General features: G+C 37.0%; 1 protein-coding gene across 1 annotated transcript; it reads left to right on the top strand.

Moving 5' to 3' along the window:
- Nucleotides 1–15: 15 nt before the first annotated feature.
- On the top strand, nt 16–15,882 carry LOC134136486 (carbonic anhydrase 3-like). Its single transcript, XM_062568371.1, has 7 exons — nt 16–61; nt 1,178–1,375; nt 9,202–9,320; nt 10,162–10,254; nt 12,095–12,160; nt 13,262–13,417; nt 15,763–15,882. Exons 1-7 carry the CDS (start codon nt 16–18, stop codon nt 15,880–15,882), a joined length of 798 nt encoding a protein of 265 aa, XP_062424355.1.
- Nucleotides 15,883–17,557: the final 1,675 nt, after the last annotated feature.

Here is a 17,557-nt window from a genome sequence, read left to right as displayed (position 1 = left end):
GCGGGCAGTGAGACCATGATCAACCCCAACTACTACCCGTGGGGCTACGACAGCGACAACGGTGAGCGGGGGCGCGGTGTGCCCCCCTCCCCTCGCCCCGCTGCCCCACCGGCCCGGCCCGCGCGCGGCGGCCGCTGGGGCGCTGCGCGCGGCGGCCGTTGGGGCGGCGCCGCTGAGGCGCTGAGCGCGGCGGCCGTTGGGGGCTGCGGCCGTTGGGGCAGCGCCGCTGAGGCGCTGCGCGCGGCGGCCGTTGGAGCGCGGCGGCCGTTGGGGGCTGCGGCCGTTGGAGCGGCGCCGCTGAGGCACTGGGCGCGGCGGCCGTTGGGGCGGTGTTGCAGAGGCGTCACAGGCCCAGGTAAATACTTGGTGCAGTGGGGGAAACCGCCTTGAAAATCAGTGACATGGAGATGGTAAGACTGTTATGGGTACCTTTGTCACACAGTGGCTAACGAGAGACAGCAGTTCTTGAGTGCTTTCTAGGAGGCAACAGTATCAGCTGGAAGAGCAAAAGTGAGCTTGGATCTGTGGATCCACAGCATCATTGGGTAGTGTGGCTTGTTAAGATGTTCATGGGTGTGGAAGTTGCAAAGCTGGTGGAAAGAAAGGCCACAGCAATAGTTTGGTTACTAGACAGCAAGGCTCATAGTGTGAGGTGTAGGACATACAGATCAAAGCAGAGGCTGAAAGAGTTGAACACTGAGTTGTGGCTCTTATGCTTGAGAAAGATATTTAATAATGAACTATATTTTAGTCTTGAATACAAGAATTTTAAAATGTTATAAATTAAATAAAGTCAGTTTTCTTACTGTTAGTGGCGCAGCTAGAATCATCAGGATATATTCCACCACATTTTTAGCCATTGCTGGACTTTGGGTATAAACCTTTCTTTTTTCTGGTGTGTTATGCATCTCCTGATAAGCAAGTCTTCAGCTTTTTATGAGTGCCTGGATTCAGCTGAGTAACTTGTGTATCTAACAGTTCAATTAGGATATTCTAACTGTTGTTTACACAGTGAAACTCTTGACAGATCATGACTAATGACCAGGGTTTAGTAATGCACTTGTTAATACATTTTACTGATGTTCTGTAGCAAAACAAAGCATTATATACTTGTAACAAGTGTAATTCATACATAGCTGACAAAGATTTTAATACTATTTATCTGAATTTTTTCTAGGACCAGATCAGTGGCACAAAAACTACCCAATTGCCAAAGGACACCATCAGTCGCCTATTGAAATCAATAATAAAGAAGTGCATTATGATCGCTCCCTACTACCATGGTTTGCTAGTTATGATCCTGGTGCAGCTAAGACCATCCTCAATAATGGGAAAACCTGCAGAGTTATGTTTGATGATTCTTTTGATAGATCAGGTTAGTTTTGTTTTTATTTCAAGGTGGTATATATTAGTATTTCTAAAGTTGCCTGGAAGAAAAAGTGTGCTTTTATGTTCGTTGCTGTCAGAGGGTCTCTGTGTAACATCAGCATGTGACATACAGGATTCTGTCAGTAGCCTGCCCAGCTGATGAGAAAGGCCTATGGCTACTGTTTCAGTCCGTAGGTAAAATCCTAATGAGTGGAGGGAGCTGCAAAAAAGCTTAGTGTAGGATGAATTAAAGTGTAGGGTAAATTCCCGTACTCATAAAATCGACTGCTGCTGTGTTACTCCAGGAGCATGGACTCCAGGCTTTGTCTTGGAAGAATGAATTCCATCCAACGCTATTTGAGATGTCCTGCACAACATTTTTAACTGTGCATGTGTCTGAAGTTACAATATTTGAAAACTGTGTCCATGTAATTTTTGATGAAGGAAGTAATGAAGCAGATGTTACCATAAAGTCACTGTATTTAATCAGTTAAAACTACTTGTGGCTGTCATGAGATTTTTATCTTAATGGGGATTATGGGATTGAGAAATTCCAGTGTTTCATCTTTATTCTCCAAAATCTTTTTCTCATCACTCATGCAGTGTGCTGCATATGTAATAACTTTTAAGAGTTAGCAAGATTATATATTTTGAAGAAATTGTTCTGTTTGACATGTGCTAGACATATTTAGCTTCTGTAGGTGTAACCACTAAGGTTTCATGTTGGTATTTTGGGCTATGTTTCAAAGAAAAAAAATCACTGAAAGAAGTATGAAATCATTTTGCTACTGAGATAAAAAGGAAAAAATTAAATCATAATTTTTCAAAGCTTTTAGGATATATGCTGAATACAGACAAACAGAAGTAGTGAGCATGTTCATTGATATTCTAACCTGTTATGCTAGGATGATATCTCACTCGTTATTTGTAGGATTGACAGAATTGTGTTATTATTTGTAGTACATGAAATGGTAGCAAAAGGAAAAAAATGTTTTCAATTTTAGTAAAATATTAAAAAGTCTGTCTTCCACAGTGTACAGTGTTATTTCTTAACTATACTGTAAGCTTCAATAACTATTACAGCATAACTAGGATTGACAACTATAATTATTAGGACCAATTTTACTAAAGAGTTATTAGTCTTAAATATCTATGTGCATGGATTTAATTTGGATTTTTAATGACTCTTTGGTTTCATGAAACTGAGCATCAAAATGCATGAGCTTCATTAATTGATAAAATAACAAAAATCACAAATGACTGCACAGTCCCAAGTTTGATTAGTTTTCTAGCAGGGTAGGAATCTTTAGCTTTAATTGTGTAAAAATATTATTCTTAATGTTAAGCATCAAGATACATCATTAAAGACATGTAGCTGTGATACTGGAAGACTTCCATGACTGTTGTTGACCACATGCAAACAACTGTAGTTGCCTCATCATCAGCTACCTGTTGTAGCTCCTAATGGATCAGTACTCTCATCTTGCTTTTGTTTTATAGCTTTTTTTGTGGAGACCTGCGTCTCTGTTATTTGTTGAAACAGCATCAGTATATCTATTGCACCCCGTATGCATCCATGTCAAATTAACTGTTGTAATAATTACTCTGTGCACCGTATGGAGTATATAGGCATAGCTGTATGCATGGATGCAACACTGGGGCCACAAAGAGCAGGAAGTTTTGGAATATTCTGAATTTTCAGATTAACTGCTCAGTAGGTGTATTCTGATCTCAAAAAGAAAAGGTGATTCACTGTAAAAAAAAAAAGTAGGTGCATTCTGAATTCTTGGAAGGCAGGAAACATGCAGTGTTTATTGTAGTCTCTTTTGTTATAGCATTATCTGCAGAGTCTGTGGGTGGTGTTCCTTTTCTAATATAATGGTAATTGCAGGACTAATTCCGCTGTGCAAACTCCTACTGACTTGATCACATGTTTTAAGTTTCTTAAGATATGTACAGTGACTTATTTTCTGTGTAAAGAAACCACCTTTTGCATAATATATAAATGTGGAATAACAGTTGTATCTGAATGAAGATTTTTTCCTTTGAGACAAAGCCTATATGTCTCTCTATCTAATTGGAATTATTCCTGATTTAGTCAGAAAGCTTAGAGGTTTTCTCCTACTTCCCTAATGTTTCCAGTTAGTGTGGTCATATCTGTATCTGCTGTCTTATCTAGTTTTCAGAAGTGGTAGATGAAACAGATTTATGATATACTTTCCAAGATTTCTGAGTAAATTGCAAAGAAAAGTGATAAAATGAATTTATTATGGACATTTCAGAGTTTTTATTTCCATTGTGTCTTCTCTGCTAGGAATACTTTGAATGTTCAGTTTGTAGTTTCTTAAGTACAAATCATTGGACAGACACCTTTGTCAGTAGCCTCTCTCTAATGTAATTCGCATACTATGCTGGAAAAAGGTGTTATTGCTGTGGAGCTATCGTAGTGGATGGGATTGAGAATTTATCTCCAGCTATTTATAAATTCTGGTTGATTTTAGAAACTTGCTATATCATTAAATGCTTTGACACATTTATTCTGGGAGCTGTGTCTTGTCTATTATTACATATGACCAATGGGAATTATTGAATGTATTAGCTTGCATTCAGATGGGTAGACTGCAGTGGATATGGTGTAGTCTCATGTGATGGGTAATGCTGAATTGTTCCTTGTCACAGCAAGTTAATGTATTGATGTGGACTTAGTGGCCTGTGTACCCATACTTACGTGAAAGGAGAAATTGAAGCACCATAACCTTTGTTGCAAATGGAGGCTGGAGTCTCAATACCTGGGAAAGAATAGGCATCTGAAATTAAAACCTCCTGGATGATTGTGCTTTATAGTAACGTCCCTCAGGGTGATATTGGGCAAGATTCTTGAATCTATTAATGAGTGATCCTAATTGAGGCCACTGTCAGAGTCCTGTTGGACTTCTGTTTGAAGGAGAGGCTACTTGATTGCAACTTCTTTTGTAGTTTGTTCAAATCACTTAGCTTTATGAGCTACTTTGCCAGGATGGCCACCAGAAAACCCATCCCAGAACTCTGGGGTACTTTGGTAGCCTTCCTGTTGTTTGTCAGATACACACTTCCATGTTTGTCAGCCAGAATGCCAACTCAGATACCGTTTCAGATCCAGCAGTAATTAACTCTGGTTTTGTTTTGAATTTGGGCTACAATCATATTTCAACTGGCAGAGTCTATTTCCTTTTAAAATTCCAAAAAGATTTGTGCCAAAGAAGTGTCCTGAGACCATCTTACTGGAAGGACCAGTGTCATGATTTTGGGTGAGATCTGTAGCTCGTAACTTCTTTTAAATTAATTCATATTTGGCTTTCTGTATAATACCTGTGAATAGATGGTTAGATCAAAGAGGTCAGTCAGAACAATGTAAAGATATTTAGCCACAGCAATTGAAAAAGATACAGAAAATAGTTTATTCTTTGACCTCTGCTATTGGAGCTAGATGATCCTTTCTTAACTAATGGCTATCTGGAGAGTATCCCAGCAATCAGTGAGGTTGTCACACCTGTTTATGGAAGATAATCTCAGAATATTCTAAAACTGGAATGTCTAAGAGTAGAAGTTTGGATAAAGTGGAGTACTGCCTAACAGAGGAGAAATGGAACATAAATAGATACTGATCTAAATCCAAAGGAGTAATAAAAATGCTGAGAAAACTGAAATGGTATACAAGTCTTTACTAATTTATTTTTTGCTGTCTAAAGAGTGACTGCATTTTAGAAATCTTTTTATAAAATTTATCTGCTTCAACTAGAGCATAATATATATAATGTTATATAATAGAAAATTTCAATGGAAACTCATTAACCAAACAGACTATTGCTTCTTTTGCTGGCTTTCTGATGGATGATGTTTGAGAGTTTGGTGTACCTCAGCACCGGCACATTTTCCAGTAGGATTACCCTGATCCTTCTGCAGACTCTTTGTGTTTCTTACCATATCTTTTGATTTCTTGTCAAAAGATTATGTGCCTTTGGAAGTGGGTGATGCACAAAAAAACCCCACAGAACATTGTATCATAACATCAATAGTTAGGGCTTGTTGCTTATCAGTCTTTTGTGGCATGACTAGTGCTTGTATACACCATCTACTAGAGTACCACTTTATGCAAAATCTTATTTATCTTTGCAAATGAGATTTTGATTTTCAACTTCTGATGAATAAAAATTTACTTGTTGGTAATGTTGTTAAAAGTACTTTTATTTACTTCTTAAACAAAGAGGACAAAACTTAATAACTTTAATTGGAACTGGGGGAAGCCTGTCCATAGGCAGCCTGGTTTTGACTGATTCCTGAATGAAGATTTGACTATTAAAATAAAGCTATGCATGTGTGAAAGAAGTTTACAGACCTTTAAAGAGTGCAATTTGGAAGTATTGATGTGAATTGCTATTGTAAGAGTTAACATTGTCCATTCATTGGCTGGGAAACTGTGCTAAAAGTTTGTACAATAAGCTACGGATTTATAGTGTGAGTTTCTCTAGAAGCTAATGTCCAGTGTTCAATTCTCCTCTCTAAAGTACACTTACTTAGCTTTTTGTTTACTGAATTTACATTTGAACAAGTCAGTAGGTGTACAAGAATAGGACAGCTCAGTCTCAATACTTGTGTACCCCAATAGCTATGCTGCATACCATTCAATAGCTCAAATGCTGCAAACTGCTAGAGATGGCAAAGTTAAATTCTTCGATTTGTGCTTAACACATCTATCATTTGCAATATCTGCGTGAAAAGTATTAAACATTAATATGAGCACAGCAGAGCTTGAGCACAGGGGATTTAAGAGTTGAGTTACTATTAACTTTGAATTTCCATGCCTTTGTTAGAGGTTAAAATGATTGAACAATCAGGGCCATCTGAGGCAACAGACATGAGATGGCTTATCAGCTTTCTGCCCCTGGAGGTGGGGATTTCAATCCTACCTTAGATCACAAACAAAGATAGTTTGGGAGTGTATTGAACAGACTCTGATCAAGAGGCACAAAACTGAAATAGGTGTTTTGCAGTGCGGATGAAGGTTGATGGCAAATTGACAGAATTCTCTCAGATTTCTTTTTCCCTGTCTGTCCCTTCAAGAGCACCAAATTCAAATACAAGCCAAAGTGAGTATTTTTTCTGCATACCTAGTCAGTGTTTGCTTTTAAAAAATCAGTAAGAACTGTGTATAGTCTGAAAGCTTTTAGAAAAGATGTTTTATCTCCACAATTGACTGGAATGTTTAAATACTGAGATTCTCTTTTGAGCAGAGACGTTTTTATAACTTTTTAAATGTGTCACTGCTATAAAAAAGTACTTTACTGTGCTATTATAAAACAGGCGTTTATAAAACAGAGGTGACATTTTCCAACAGTCATGCAGTAATATGTTACTAAGTCAATTTCACTGTGGATTACCAGTTCATTTTATAGATGTGGCTGCACGTGCATAAATCTTGCAAGAACAATTGGTTCTTCTCATGTTTATAAACACAACTCACCTCCTGAGAGTGTTTGTTGATCCAGGCATTTTTTCCACTTGACTGTCCCAGTATGCCTTCACAGCAAACAAGGAAAACATTTCTGTAGACGTAACTTTACTAGTTTTAGTTTAGTGAGGATGAATGACAATAGACATTAGCACAGATTATGTCCAGAGCCCTACCTAAGTTGCTAAGTAAATGGTTATACACTGATTTCAAAACCTTCTGGTCATATTTTTATAGTTAAGGATACCTTGCTAACTAAGGTAAATTGGAATGGCCATGCCCACCCAAGCTGCATCACATCTTAATTTTACTATATAAACACACAGTGAGACAAGAGTTTTGTCTGGTCTTAGCTATATCCTCCTGTGCAGCACTTACCTTCTGTGGGAACATTTGCCTCAGTGATTACACCGACAGTGGAAAAAGCATTCTTTAATGAATCAAATACTATCTCATGCTGCTCAGTTTATAGTGAACCAAACATATTTAAACAACATAAAGATTCCTCTTATTAACTTAGAGCTGTGCAGACATAGTGTTAGACTTGTATGTTTTAACTATTGGAGATCATGATCCTTGTAACTATGCATTTTATTTATCTAACATATATGGAAATTTAATTTACCATCATTATTTCTTTTCATGTTGTCATTAATTGGCATGTATTTGTATGTTTTATATCAAAACATCCATAAATAAAAGAAAACTCCTTTTTGTCCCTTGGGAAATGTTGGTTTATAGGCATCTTAGTCTTCGTATCATTCTGTCTGCTCAGAACGTGCTTCAAGCTGCTGTCTATTTATAGATGAATGAAGCATGAATGTGTTGGCATGAGGTTATATAGAGGTTCACCTGGTGTCAGTTTGAAAATGACTGCTGATGGTCCATCAGTGGAAATAATGACACATTTTTCCCTTAAACTGGATTATTTGGTCTTACAGATCTATTTTAATGGAGAATTGATGGCCTTGTCAGCTACTAGTGTTACTGTGTCTACATTAGCTACAGTACTGAATGTCTGTCCAAACAAGTAAAAGGAACTTGTTAAGCATAGCAGCTTGCTTTTAATATTTAATAAAGAATATTCTTAATATTTGTAATACTTCTTTCTTGAGATGAACATGGACTTCATGCCTTGTCTTTTCTGATGTAAGGATATTTTTGTCTGACATGTAAACACTTGTTCTTGAGAGCTGCTCAATGGTTTATAGGGATGTGTATTAACTTCTATGCCCAAATAAAGTCAATGAGAATTGGTTATTAATGAGTATTTGGTGAATGTCAAGGAGTTCTTCAGTTTTTCCTTTCAAGTATACAACATAGTATTTAAACTATTTGATTTTATATTTGAAAAATTTGATTTATAAACCATATTTAAATCATTTGGGGTATAATGTAAAAATGCTAAGATTATTTAGAATACAGGCTGTTGTTTGTCACAGGAATTGCACAGGCTGAATTCCTTAAGGAAAATAGTTTGCATTCTCAATGACTGCTTTTCTGGCTCATTTGTCATTATCTTTCTCCTCTTCCATATCCACAGGTAGTAGCTATTATGGCAGAAGTAGCATCATTACTTTCATCGTTTTTTAAACAGCATGTTGTCTTCAGTAAGAGACACAAGTTGTAAGATTTTGTGGGAATCTTTTTCATATCTGGCATTTTATTAGTTGATCTTCATCATGGCTGTTTTTCATATGCTTGGATATGGGTTGGTATTAGATGGCATTCAGATGGCGATAAAGACTCCTAAGTTTAGGTGTCTGTATGTGGGCTTTTAAATGTAAGTGTGATGTCTGTCCAAATTTCCATTCTAGTCAATGGAGATTTAATTAATAGAGTCCAGAGAACAATTCAGGTGATTATCTGTTGAGTATATACTTTAAGACAAGCATGATTATTAGTTGACTGTTTTGATTCATGGCTTAATTCAGTTACCCAAACATACGTATCTCATACCATTCTTGATGACCTAATGTATTCCACCTTACCTCCAGATACTGCTTTAGAAAGATACAGTTCTACTGCAGATCTGCAAGCACTGTGCAGATGTCTTAGAGATACCTCTAGATGCTCACATTTATGCAGCTGAATTAAAACTGTGATCTCCAGTGACAATAATGGAAGCCTAGACGCATATAAATCATTTTCAGATGCCTGTAAGTGAATACAGCTAATTGAAGATGGTTGCTTGAAATGCTGCCGAAATCAATGCGGATTTTCAAGAGGTACTCAGTCTCAGAATGTAGATCCTCTGTACAGTAACTCTGTATAAATATTTTTTTAAAATATATTATTCCTGAAAGATACCTGAGTCTAATGCTGATGTAGATTATCAATTGCAGTGCTGAGAGGTGGGCCACTCCCAGGAGTCTACAGGCTGCGCCAGCTTCACTTTCATTGGGGTTCCTCTGATGACCATGGCTCTGAGCATGTTGTGAATGGAGTGAGATATGCAGGAGAGGTAGGACTCACTACTTTTTACCTTAAAATATGATATAAAGTAACATCTGTCATCATTCATTTGGACAAAAATGTCGTTTTTGTGCTTTTCAGGTAGATATTTTTATTAACTGATTTTTCTGTGGTGTTTTCTTTTACTTCCATATATGTTCATAATTGGGAACCTGACTGAAGTAATTCTTATAAAATAACAACAGAAACTACTATAGAAAACAAAAGTGTACACATTTTCAAACCCCAGATACAAACCTGTGCAGTTTGAAAGACAGGACAACAACACTGAATTTCCGAGAAGTAATGCAAATTTAGTAAAACACTATTCTAAAAGTATAATACTACTGCAAAAGTGTAAAATTATAGGTATAGAAGTGAGGAATAATGTGTTACTTTGATCTTCTGACACTTCAGTATGTTAAGGAAAGCTGAGCACTGTAGATTAACAATGAACAAAGCATACATCCACGAGGATTCTTTATTGGAATTACTTTAATTTGCAAGCCAAATGTAAAATTTATGATGTATCAGTAGATGACTTCTGAACTACATGTTTGTATTCCACCTACCTACTTAAAAATCTCTTATTATAAATGCTGTTCATTTCTAAGGTGAGATTTCTGTTCTTTTTTACAGTTTCTATACTGAGATGTGTATAGTCTATTAAAGTACTAGTCAAAATGATAATAGATAGCCAACATAACTCTTATATGAACTGCTCCCTCATTTTTATGACAGCCTAGCCCACGTTCTTTGTTGCCCAAACTCACTTACATACATGAATTCAGTCTGTAATGGCTTGCTACTCAATATTAGAAGATTTTACCTTTATTTTTCTTTGTTTCCAGCTACATTTGTTACACTGGAATCCCAAATACAGTAATTACCTTGATGCGGTCAGAAGAACTGATGGCATAGCTGTTTTGGCCATTTTTTTGCAAGTAAGCAGAAGCACTCATTCCTTCTTTGAGTTTTCTGTTCTTAGTGTAAAAGGAAAGCACTACCTTCTCAGTGTATTTTCTAGGGATTGTACCACACTGCAGGAATATGCTCTGAATATTGTGGTATAATACACCCGTGTGATTTAAACAGCTTTTTCTGGTTGAACTTTCAGTAATGTATGCTTTTCAAGTTACAGAGCATGAGTCATGTTATTTTAAATGGTATCAAATACTATGCTCATTTGTCCCTGCAGCTATAGTGTCACTGCGTGGTCTGTGGATACTGTAAATCCAGGTGTATTTTCCCCTGCTTTGGGGACAGGATGTCAGTAGTAGCTATCTGACCAATAGCAATCAACTGTTTTTTGTGCTAATCATGGACTGATTTCAAAGACAAATATCTCTGCTAGGCTTTTCATGAACCTTTTCCAAAGCAAAACTGTCTCACAAACAATACATGTAACTCACCCTTTAAAAAAGTCTTCGAGATTTGCTGTCTTAGCCTGAAATCCTGGCTTTCGCTATCTCTTCATTCATATTCAACAGAGATAGACAGAAAGATGATCTGAATGAAGATTTTTTCCTTTGAGACAAAGCTGTGTTGAGATCAGCAATTACAAACATCTGACGATGAAGTTTGAATTTAAACTAGAATGAAACTTTTTCCAAATTCTGGACTTCAGTCTGAAGATTTATTTATCTGTATTAGACTAAAATTAAATGTCAGCAGAAATAGCTTTATTGTGAAATTACCCATGATGCTGAGTTTCTGCACTGATGTCACTTCCTCATTTAGATCATAGCGTCTGTTGTAGGAGGAGGAATCAAGAGTGCAAATGGAAAACATAGCTGAATCAATTGTTCAAGCCTCATAAAGCATTTCTGCAAATGTACCTAGAGTTTAAAGTACAACAATACTGGTATGTTAGAGCAAGCTGAACAGCCTGTGGCACGCAGTCTAGTGATGGCACATTGGTAGATTTTGAATGAGAAATTGCAGTGCTAGGAACTAGTAGCTGTAGCATGTTGATTAATAGCTGGGTGAGATAAGGGTATCTAGCTTTCATACGCTTAGAACTGATAAGTTTGCTGAAAATTGCTGCCTGACGCAGGAGTAAAAAGCTTTCAATAAAGTGATTGGAAGCGTTTTGCTGCTTTGATAGGTGGTCCCTACTGAGTTTCTCTATCAGCATGCTTAGCTTGTAGTTTGAGAAAGAAAAATATAAATGGCATTCCAAGCTTGTTGCCAGTCTCCCCCTTTGAATACTGAAAGAACTGAAGAACAACAGCCAAATTATGCAGGAAATTTTAAAGAGTAATCTAGCAGGTATGCTGTCCAGCATGAAGTATTTTATTATGACTAGTTTATGCTAATTTTAAACTTACTCATTAAGAGATGAGAAGCTCCCTTGTATGGACAGGGTGTTCTGTCAGCATTATGAAACTATATATGTTTCAATATTATTTAAGTAACATTTTAGTTTGTGAATCCAGTCTATTGACAATCATCAGAATTTATATTTGGGACTTGTTTAGGGTCAACTGAAATTAGTGTGAATTAGGCTGTTCACTTTAACTGTTACTCAAAAAAGGTTTTTACAAGTTGAGAAAAGTCAGTTACTCAAGTATTAAGCATGGTATTCATTTTTGCAGATAAACCCTTTATTGTTCACTTTGAGATGCTCTGAGAATGTTGCTTGCTAAGCTGATGGGGTGATAGTTTGGTTTGATGCAGTATAATTTTATAGCTAATACATGTTTAGCTGCATGTACAAAAAGTGTGACAAAGAAGGAAACTGATCTGGCAGAACTCTTTGAACTCACGCTTTCTTCCTTACAGGTAGGGAAAACTCCCAAACCAGAGATGAAGAGGATTCTTGAAGAAATAAATGCTATTAAAACAAAGGTAACAAAGTTGGGCTTTTTATTATAGGATGGTTGCTGGGAATTCTCAGGACAAAAACATGAAGAGGCATGATTTTCTACTTTTCAGTTCTACTATGCAACATTGCTAGAATGTACTTGTGAATAGAACAATGAGTAACTTCTTATCAAAAGTCATTTTTTTTCATTTATATAAGAGTATTCATTGATTTAATATGCCTTATATTGTTCTATAGATACTAGATTAATCTTACCTAGAGCAAGATTTAGCTCAGTTGGTTAAAGTGTGGTGCTAATAATGCCAAGGTTGCGGTTTCGATCCCCAAACAGGCCACTTGTTTGAGGGTTGGACTAGATGATCTCCAGGGGTCCCTTCCAACCTTACCAATTCTGTGATTCTAATTTCACTTACCTAAAAGCGAGGTATGCAGTGTTAATTCTTCAATGGTCAATGAAGAAAGAAAGGCACCTCTAGATGGTGGTTCGTTCTGCCTTAACACAGGCCACATTACAGGCCTTTAGAAATGTCACTGACTAGACATCTGTCTTAGATAACATTAGGTGATAAGAGCCTCACTATAAAAGTACATTTGACAGACTATCTTCTTCGTAGAATGTCAGCACAAATATCGTTGCAAACCTGAAGTACATGTCTCTTAGTTAATTATATGGTGAATTATGGTAATTATATGGGGTTAATAAATATGGGATCCCATATTTATTAGATGAGCAGAATTTCCATAGGAAAAAGGCCAGAGGGAAGAGAGTTATTTCTGCCCAGAAATGAGTGAAGCCTCCTGGTACTTGAAGCTGTTCCAAATGAGGTAGCTCAGGTTCAAGAAATTGTGTCATGGAGCTATGTGTTGTGTCATGCTTCTCTGGGTCCATCTGCAAGGGTCATTTAGATCTAGCTCAAGTATCTCTACACCTATCATTAAATGTTGTGCAGATCTATCCTTAGATTCAGACCGTGTATACTGTATACTTTGTATATGAGCATGTACTATGTACAAAGGTATGTATACCTTTGTATTTGAGCCACTCTCTTTCTTAAAAAGTACTGTACCTGCGTCTTTACTAATCTTGACTAGAGCCATTGAAGAGTTTTCTGTTTTGTTTTAAGGGGAAAGAAGCTCCTTTTCCAAACTTTGATCCTTCAATTCTTTTCCCTAAATCTCATGACTACTGGACATACCATGGTTCTTTTACTACCCCACCTTGTGAAGAGTGCATCACCTGGATTGTTCTAAGAGAGCCTATCATAGTCAGCTCAGACCAGGTAAACTGCAAGTAAATAGCATTTTACCACTAGTTGTTGGTTACGTGCCATAACTGATTTTAAGTCTTTTGATAAGGAAAATGCATATTGGATTCTGTAAGAAACTGCATGGTTAAAAGGAGAGTAAAGAACTGTATGCCTCAGAAGTGTCTTGGAACTCCACAGAGGACATGTAAAAATCTTCAGAGGAGTGCAGTGTACAACCTGTTATATGCAATTGACTTGTTAGACGCATCTCTGTCTTGGCATGCCTTCTGTATTAACTAATTGGAGCAGAGATGATAGGCTCTTCTTGGAATAGCTAACTGTTTCCTACGCCATGTCAGTAAGGTGATTCAAATCAGGAGACATCAGAGAATTTTATAATCAGTGATATTATAAGAATGTAGAGGGTTAGGGTTTGAGTCCAATGGTTTGGAGCAGGTCTGATAGCAAGCAGTAGTTAGTATACATGAGAGTTCCTGCTGCTACTGAGGGCAAGAGACCTCTTTCAACATCAGTTTATGAAAAGAGGGACTTTTCTTCTTGTTTACCAGTGTCTGTATTCCCATGGCATTAACTCTTGCTAGTAGTAAAGGATGGAGTGAGATGTGGTTCACACCTATTATTGTACACAGAGCTGAAAATCCCACATTGCAGTTGGAATAATGCATTGATAAAAGAGGATCATATTACCAATTATTTCTAATTCTAGAAAGTGTACTACCATTGCAGCCTTGTTAATAGTACTTATTTTAAGTGCCTTTGCCTTTGTAATGGATCACTTAGATGCTTTTGCAGCCAGATGGTGGTAGCATACAAGCCACGAGGGTAAGTGCAGTAACTGTGAGCTGGCACTCTGCAGGAAGAATCAGTCCATTAGATATGCTTGTGAGATTTGAGGTGGATGGCCCAGCTGCTCAGGATACATTTAATGAAAGAATAAGATTTCAATCTTGGAATTCCTCTACCCCATTTCAGACAAAGTTTCTCAGCTTTGTGTAGCTGTAGTCTGGATATATACTTATATATGTGTACATATGTGTGTATGTATTTTTTTTTTTACTGAGTAAGGCAGATCTTCCACAAAATAATAGAAAAAGCAGTTTTTCAGCACCACTTTATTCCTGGAAGCATTAACAAAAATGATGAAACATTTGTGTTGCCACACAAATTATTGTTCCATTAATTCCAGATAAATAATACAATTGATGTGTATTTCACTGGTTTATTAATACAGCTTCATCATTGTTCAGGCAAATGAAGACATTTGGCTTTTCTAAGCTATGTAGTGAAGAACAATGTTGAGATACCTTAGCCAGCACAGTCTATAAACTAGAATATTAGGATAGTCATTGTGAATTTGGTTTTTTTAGCCCTATCAGAAGTTCTGCTTCCATTGGACTTGAAATCAGTACTATAAAAAGCAAACACATCAACATGTTCAAGCTATCTGTGAGCCAGGAGATGTGTGCCCTGCATAGGTCTACATTTTCAACTGTACACATGGGAAATTGTATGCATTTCCTTCCTGTTAAGCCATTCAAAGGTGTGTAAAGTTCTTTTCATCTAACGTCGTGCATGGCAGTGACAGCAAATAGACATAATTTATCTGTAAGTGAGTGTAAGTGTTACTTCCATTGAAAAACAGAATGCAGTAAAGGAAGAGCATTGTACAGTTCTGAAGAGTACAGGCAGAATTCTTCTTGTGACATCCTGCAAAGAGAACATACAATTGGAAAAAAAAAAAGAAAAAAGACTGAAAAGATTCAAGCTGCAGACTCTGTTTACAAAATGCCCTAACCAAATCATTATTCAGTTCATAATAATGGGCATTTTTGTTTCCTTGCCACAGAATACATCCTCTGCTACAGACCCACCTTAGAAGTGAACAATTAGTTTTATAATTTAGCCTTAAGGCCTTGAAATGCTTAGACTTTTAAAAAGATCAGATAGTAAAGGGTAACCCCCTTGGGAGGGGTGTAGGAATAGGAATAGAGTAGGAGACTTTTATTAGAACATTCTGTTCTATTCTCAGTTGTATTCTCAGTTTCTGAGGACCTTCCGCTGCTAAACAGTACATATTTCTGTAGCTGTACACATTTTTGTAGACAGTACATATGTGACACTGTGTATTTCTTACAATTCTGTCACATAGGACCCATTCTTTCTCTATTTTACTATTGCTAGGAAAAGAAGGTAGCTACAGTTCTTGTGCTGAAAGGGTGAAGGACATCATCACAACTTTGAAGGATGTTTTCTCCCCAGGTCTGGTACTGGGCCAACCTCCTGGGTTTAAATGTTGGGCTATGCATTTGTTCCAAAGGGAATTCCATCAGGACACTTTTTATTTTGCTCTCCTGCAGATGGCAAAACTCCGCAGCCTTTCCAAGAATGCTGAGAATGAACCTGAGCTCCCCTTGGTCGATAACTGGCGTCCAACTCAGCCTCGTCATTACAGGATGGTGAGCGCATCATTCTTGTAGGACCTGGCTCAGAGGAGGTGTCCCTGAGTGAGGAAACCTCTAGACTTAGAGATTTCGTTTTGTGTCCTCTGTTGCATTTTTACAGAACTCCAGCTGCAGGTTCTGAGGCATGAAATGTGAATCTCACTTTTAGAGGAAAAAATTTACTTAGGCAAATCCTGTCATTAAAATGGAAATAGAGTTCTGTTTGGTTCTTCATAACTGTTTTAACATTAGCTTTTCTTACTAATTTTAGAGAAGTAAAAGATGCTACTAACAATTGTAAAAACATTTTCCTGTTGCCCTAATGTCCTTTGGTGCTTGCCTTATTCCAAACTTATGGTTAAGTAATTGTTTTCAGCATAAAATTGCTCATATAAACCATATTCTGCATTTGGCATAATTTGCATTTTAATGTTACAGCAATCAAAGTGACATGGAGTTTGAAAAGTTGGTCTTAGTATTCTGAATATAGACATCTTCTCCATATATGCAAGTAGCTTTTCTACTGAAAAAATGTTTTAAGATGGAAAGAGTTCTTAGCTTTTTAACTGTACTTTTTGAGGCAGATTCTGGTTCCATCTGCAAATATAATTGATCCTGATATCCAAGAGATCTGTGCACAAATACCTGAAACCAGAATTTGACTTTTCTGATCAATTAAGTTGTTGACTGGGGTGCTAATGTTTCTTGTTATGGCATCAAGAACAATAAAATGGGATTGTTACTTTTTCTGCATTAAGAAATACAACATTAATAAATATATTTACTTAAAAATTTTTGTTTTGTATGTTTTTTCTAGTTCTGGGAAAAGGTAAAAATAAGAGAATTTAAAGACTTGTCAATGTTTTCTGTCATATATCTTTATGGAAATTGATGATGGATGGTACCTTTTTCTGATGTTTGCTTGAACTGCAAAAGTACTTGAGATATTTTATGTGGCTGCAAGGAAATAGCATCTTAGATATGCTACACCATCGAGATATACCCAAATCTGTTATTTTACTGAGATTGTCCTATCCTGACACTGGCTTCCCTTCAAGAACACACTTATCAACTCCATCACAAGTTGACTGCACAGTGGGGGAGTTAATTCTCTGTTTAAAAACATTAATCTCAATGGTAATTTGCATTAAACTCTGGAAATGTAGAACAGCTGCTCTTCTGGCAGTGAATGGGTTCTCAGCTGCCGTGTTCTAGGACAGGATGTTGTTGAGCTCAGTGACGGAACAGAGATGTGCTCCCTGACTCCAGGTTCCTCATTGTGAAAGTTTTCAGACCATTTTCTCACTTTGCTTTCTTTTTTCAAATAGGCAGTGGTATTTGTTGGGAGATTTCACTTAGTCATTGTTAATATTTCCCAAATAATTCCACAAATGAATGGCAATGTGCTCTTTACATTTGCACCTTTCATTTGTAGCCCCATTGGGAAGTGATTCAGATGGGTTAACACCTGTTTATGTTGCATTCATACACTGCTGACTTTTCAACAGATTGTCTTACAGATATTTCTACTTACTCAGATGAATGACTTATACCAGTAAAGCCTAGACTGGTTCCTATATTTAAAATCAAAAATACAGTTTTAAAATACTCAATTAAATGTAATTTCTTCCTACTTGGAGCCTTCCATGACACAATTTAGGTGAGAGCATAGCTTCGTGTTTTACCACTAGTACCCAACACAGTGTTAGCT

This window comes from Rhea pennata, chromosome 2 (assembly GCF_028389875.1).
Source record: "Rhea pennata isolate bPtePen1 chromosome 2, bPtePen1.pri, whole genome shotgun sequence".
Classification (NCBI taxonomy): domain Eukaryota; kingdom Metazoa; phylum Chordata; class Aves; order Rheiformes; family Rheidae; genus Rhea; species Rhea pennata.
This window is presented reverse-complemented; position numbering and strand designations above follow the sequence as displayed.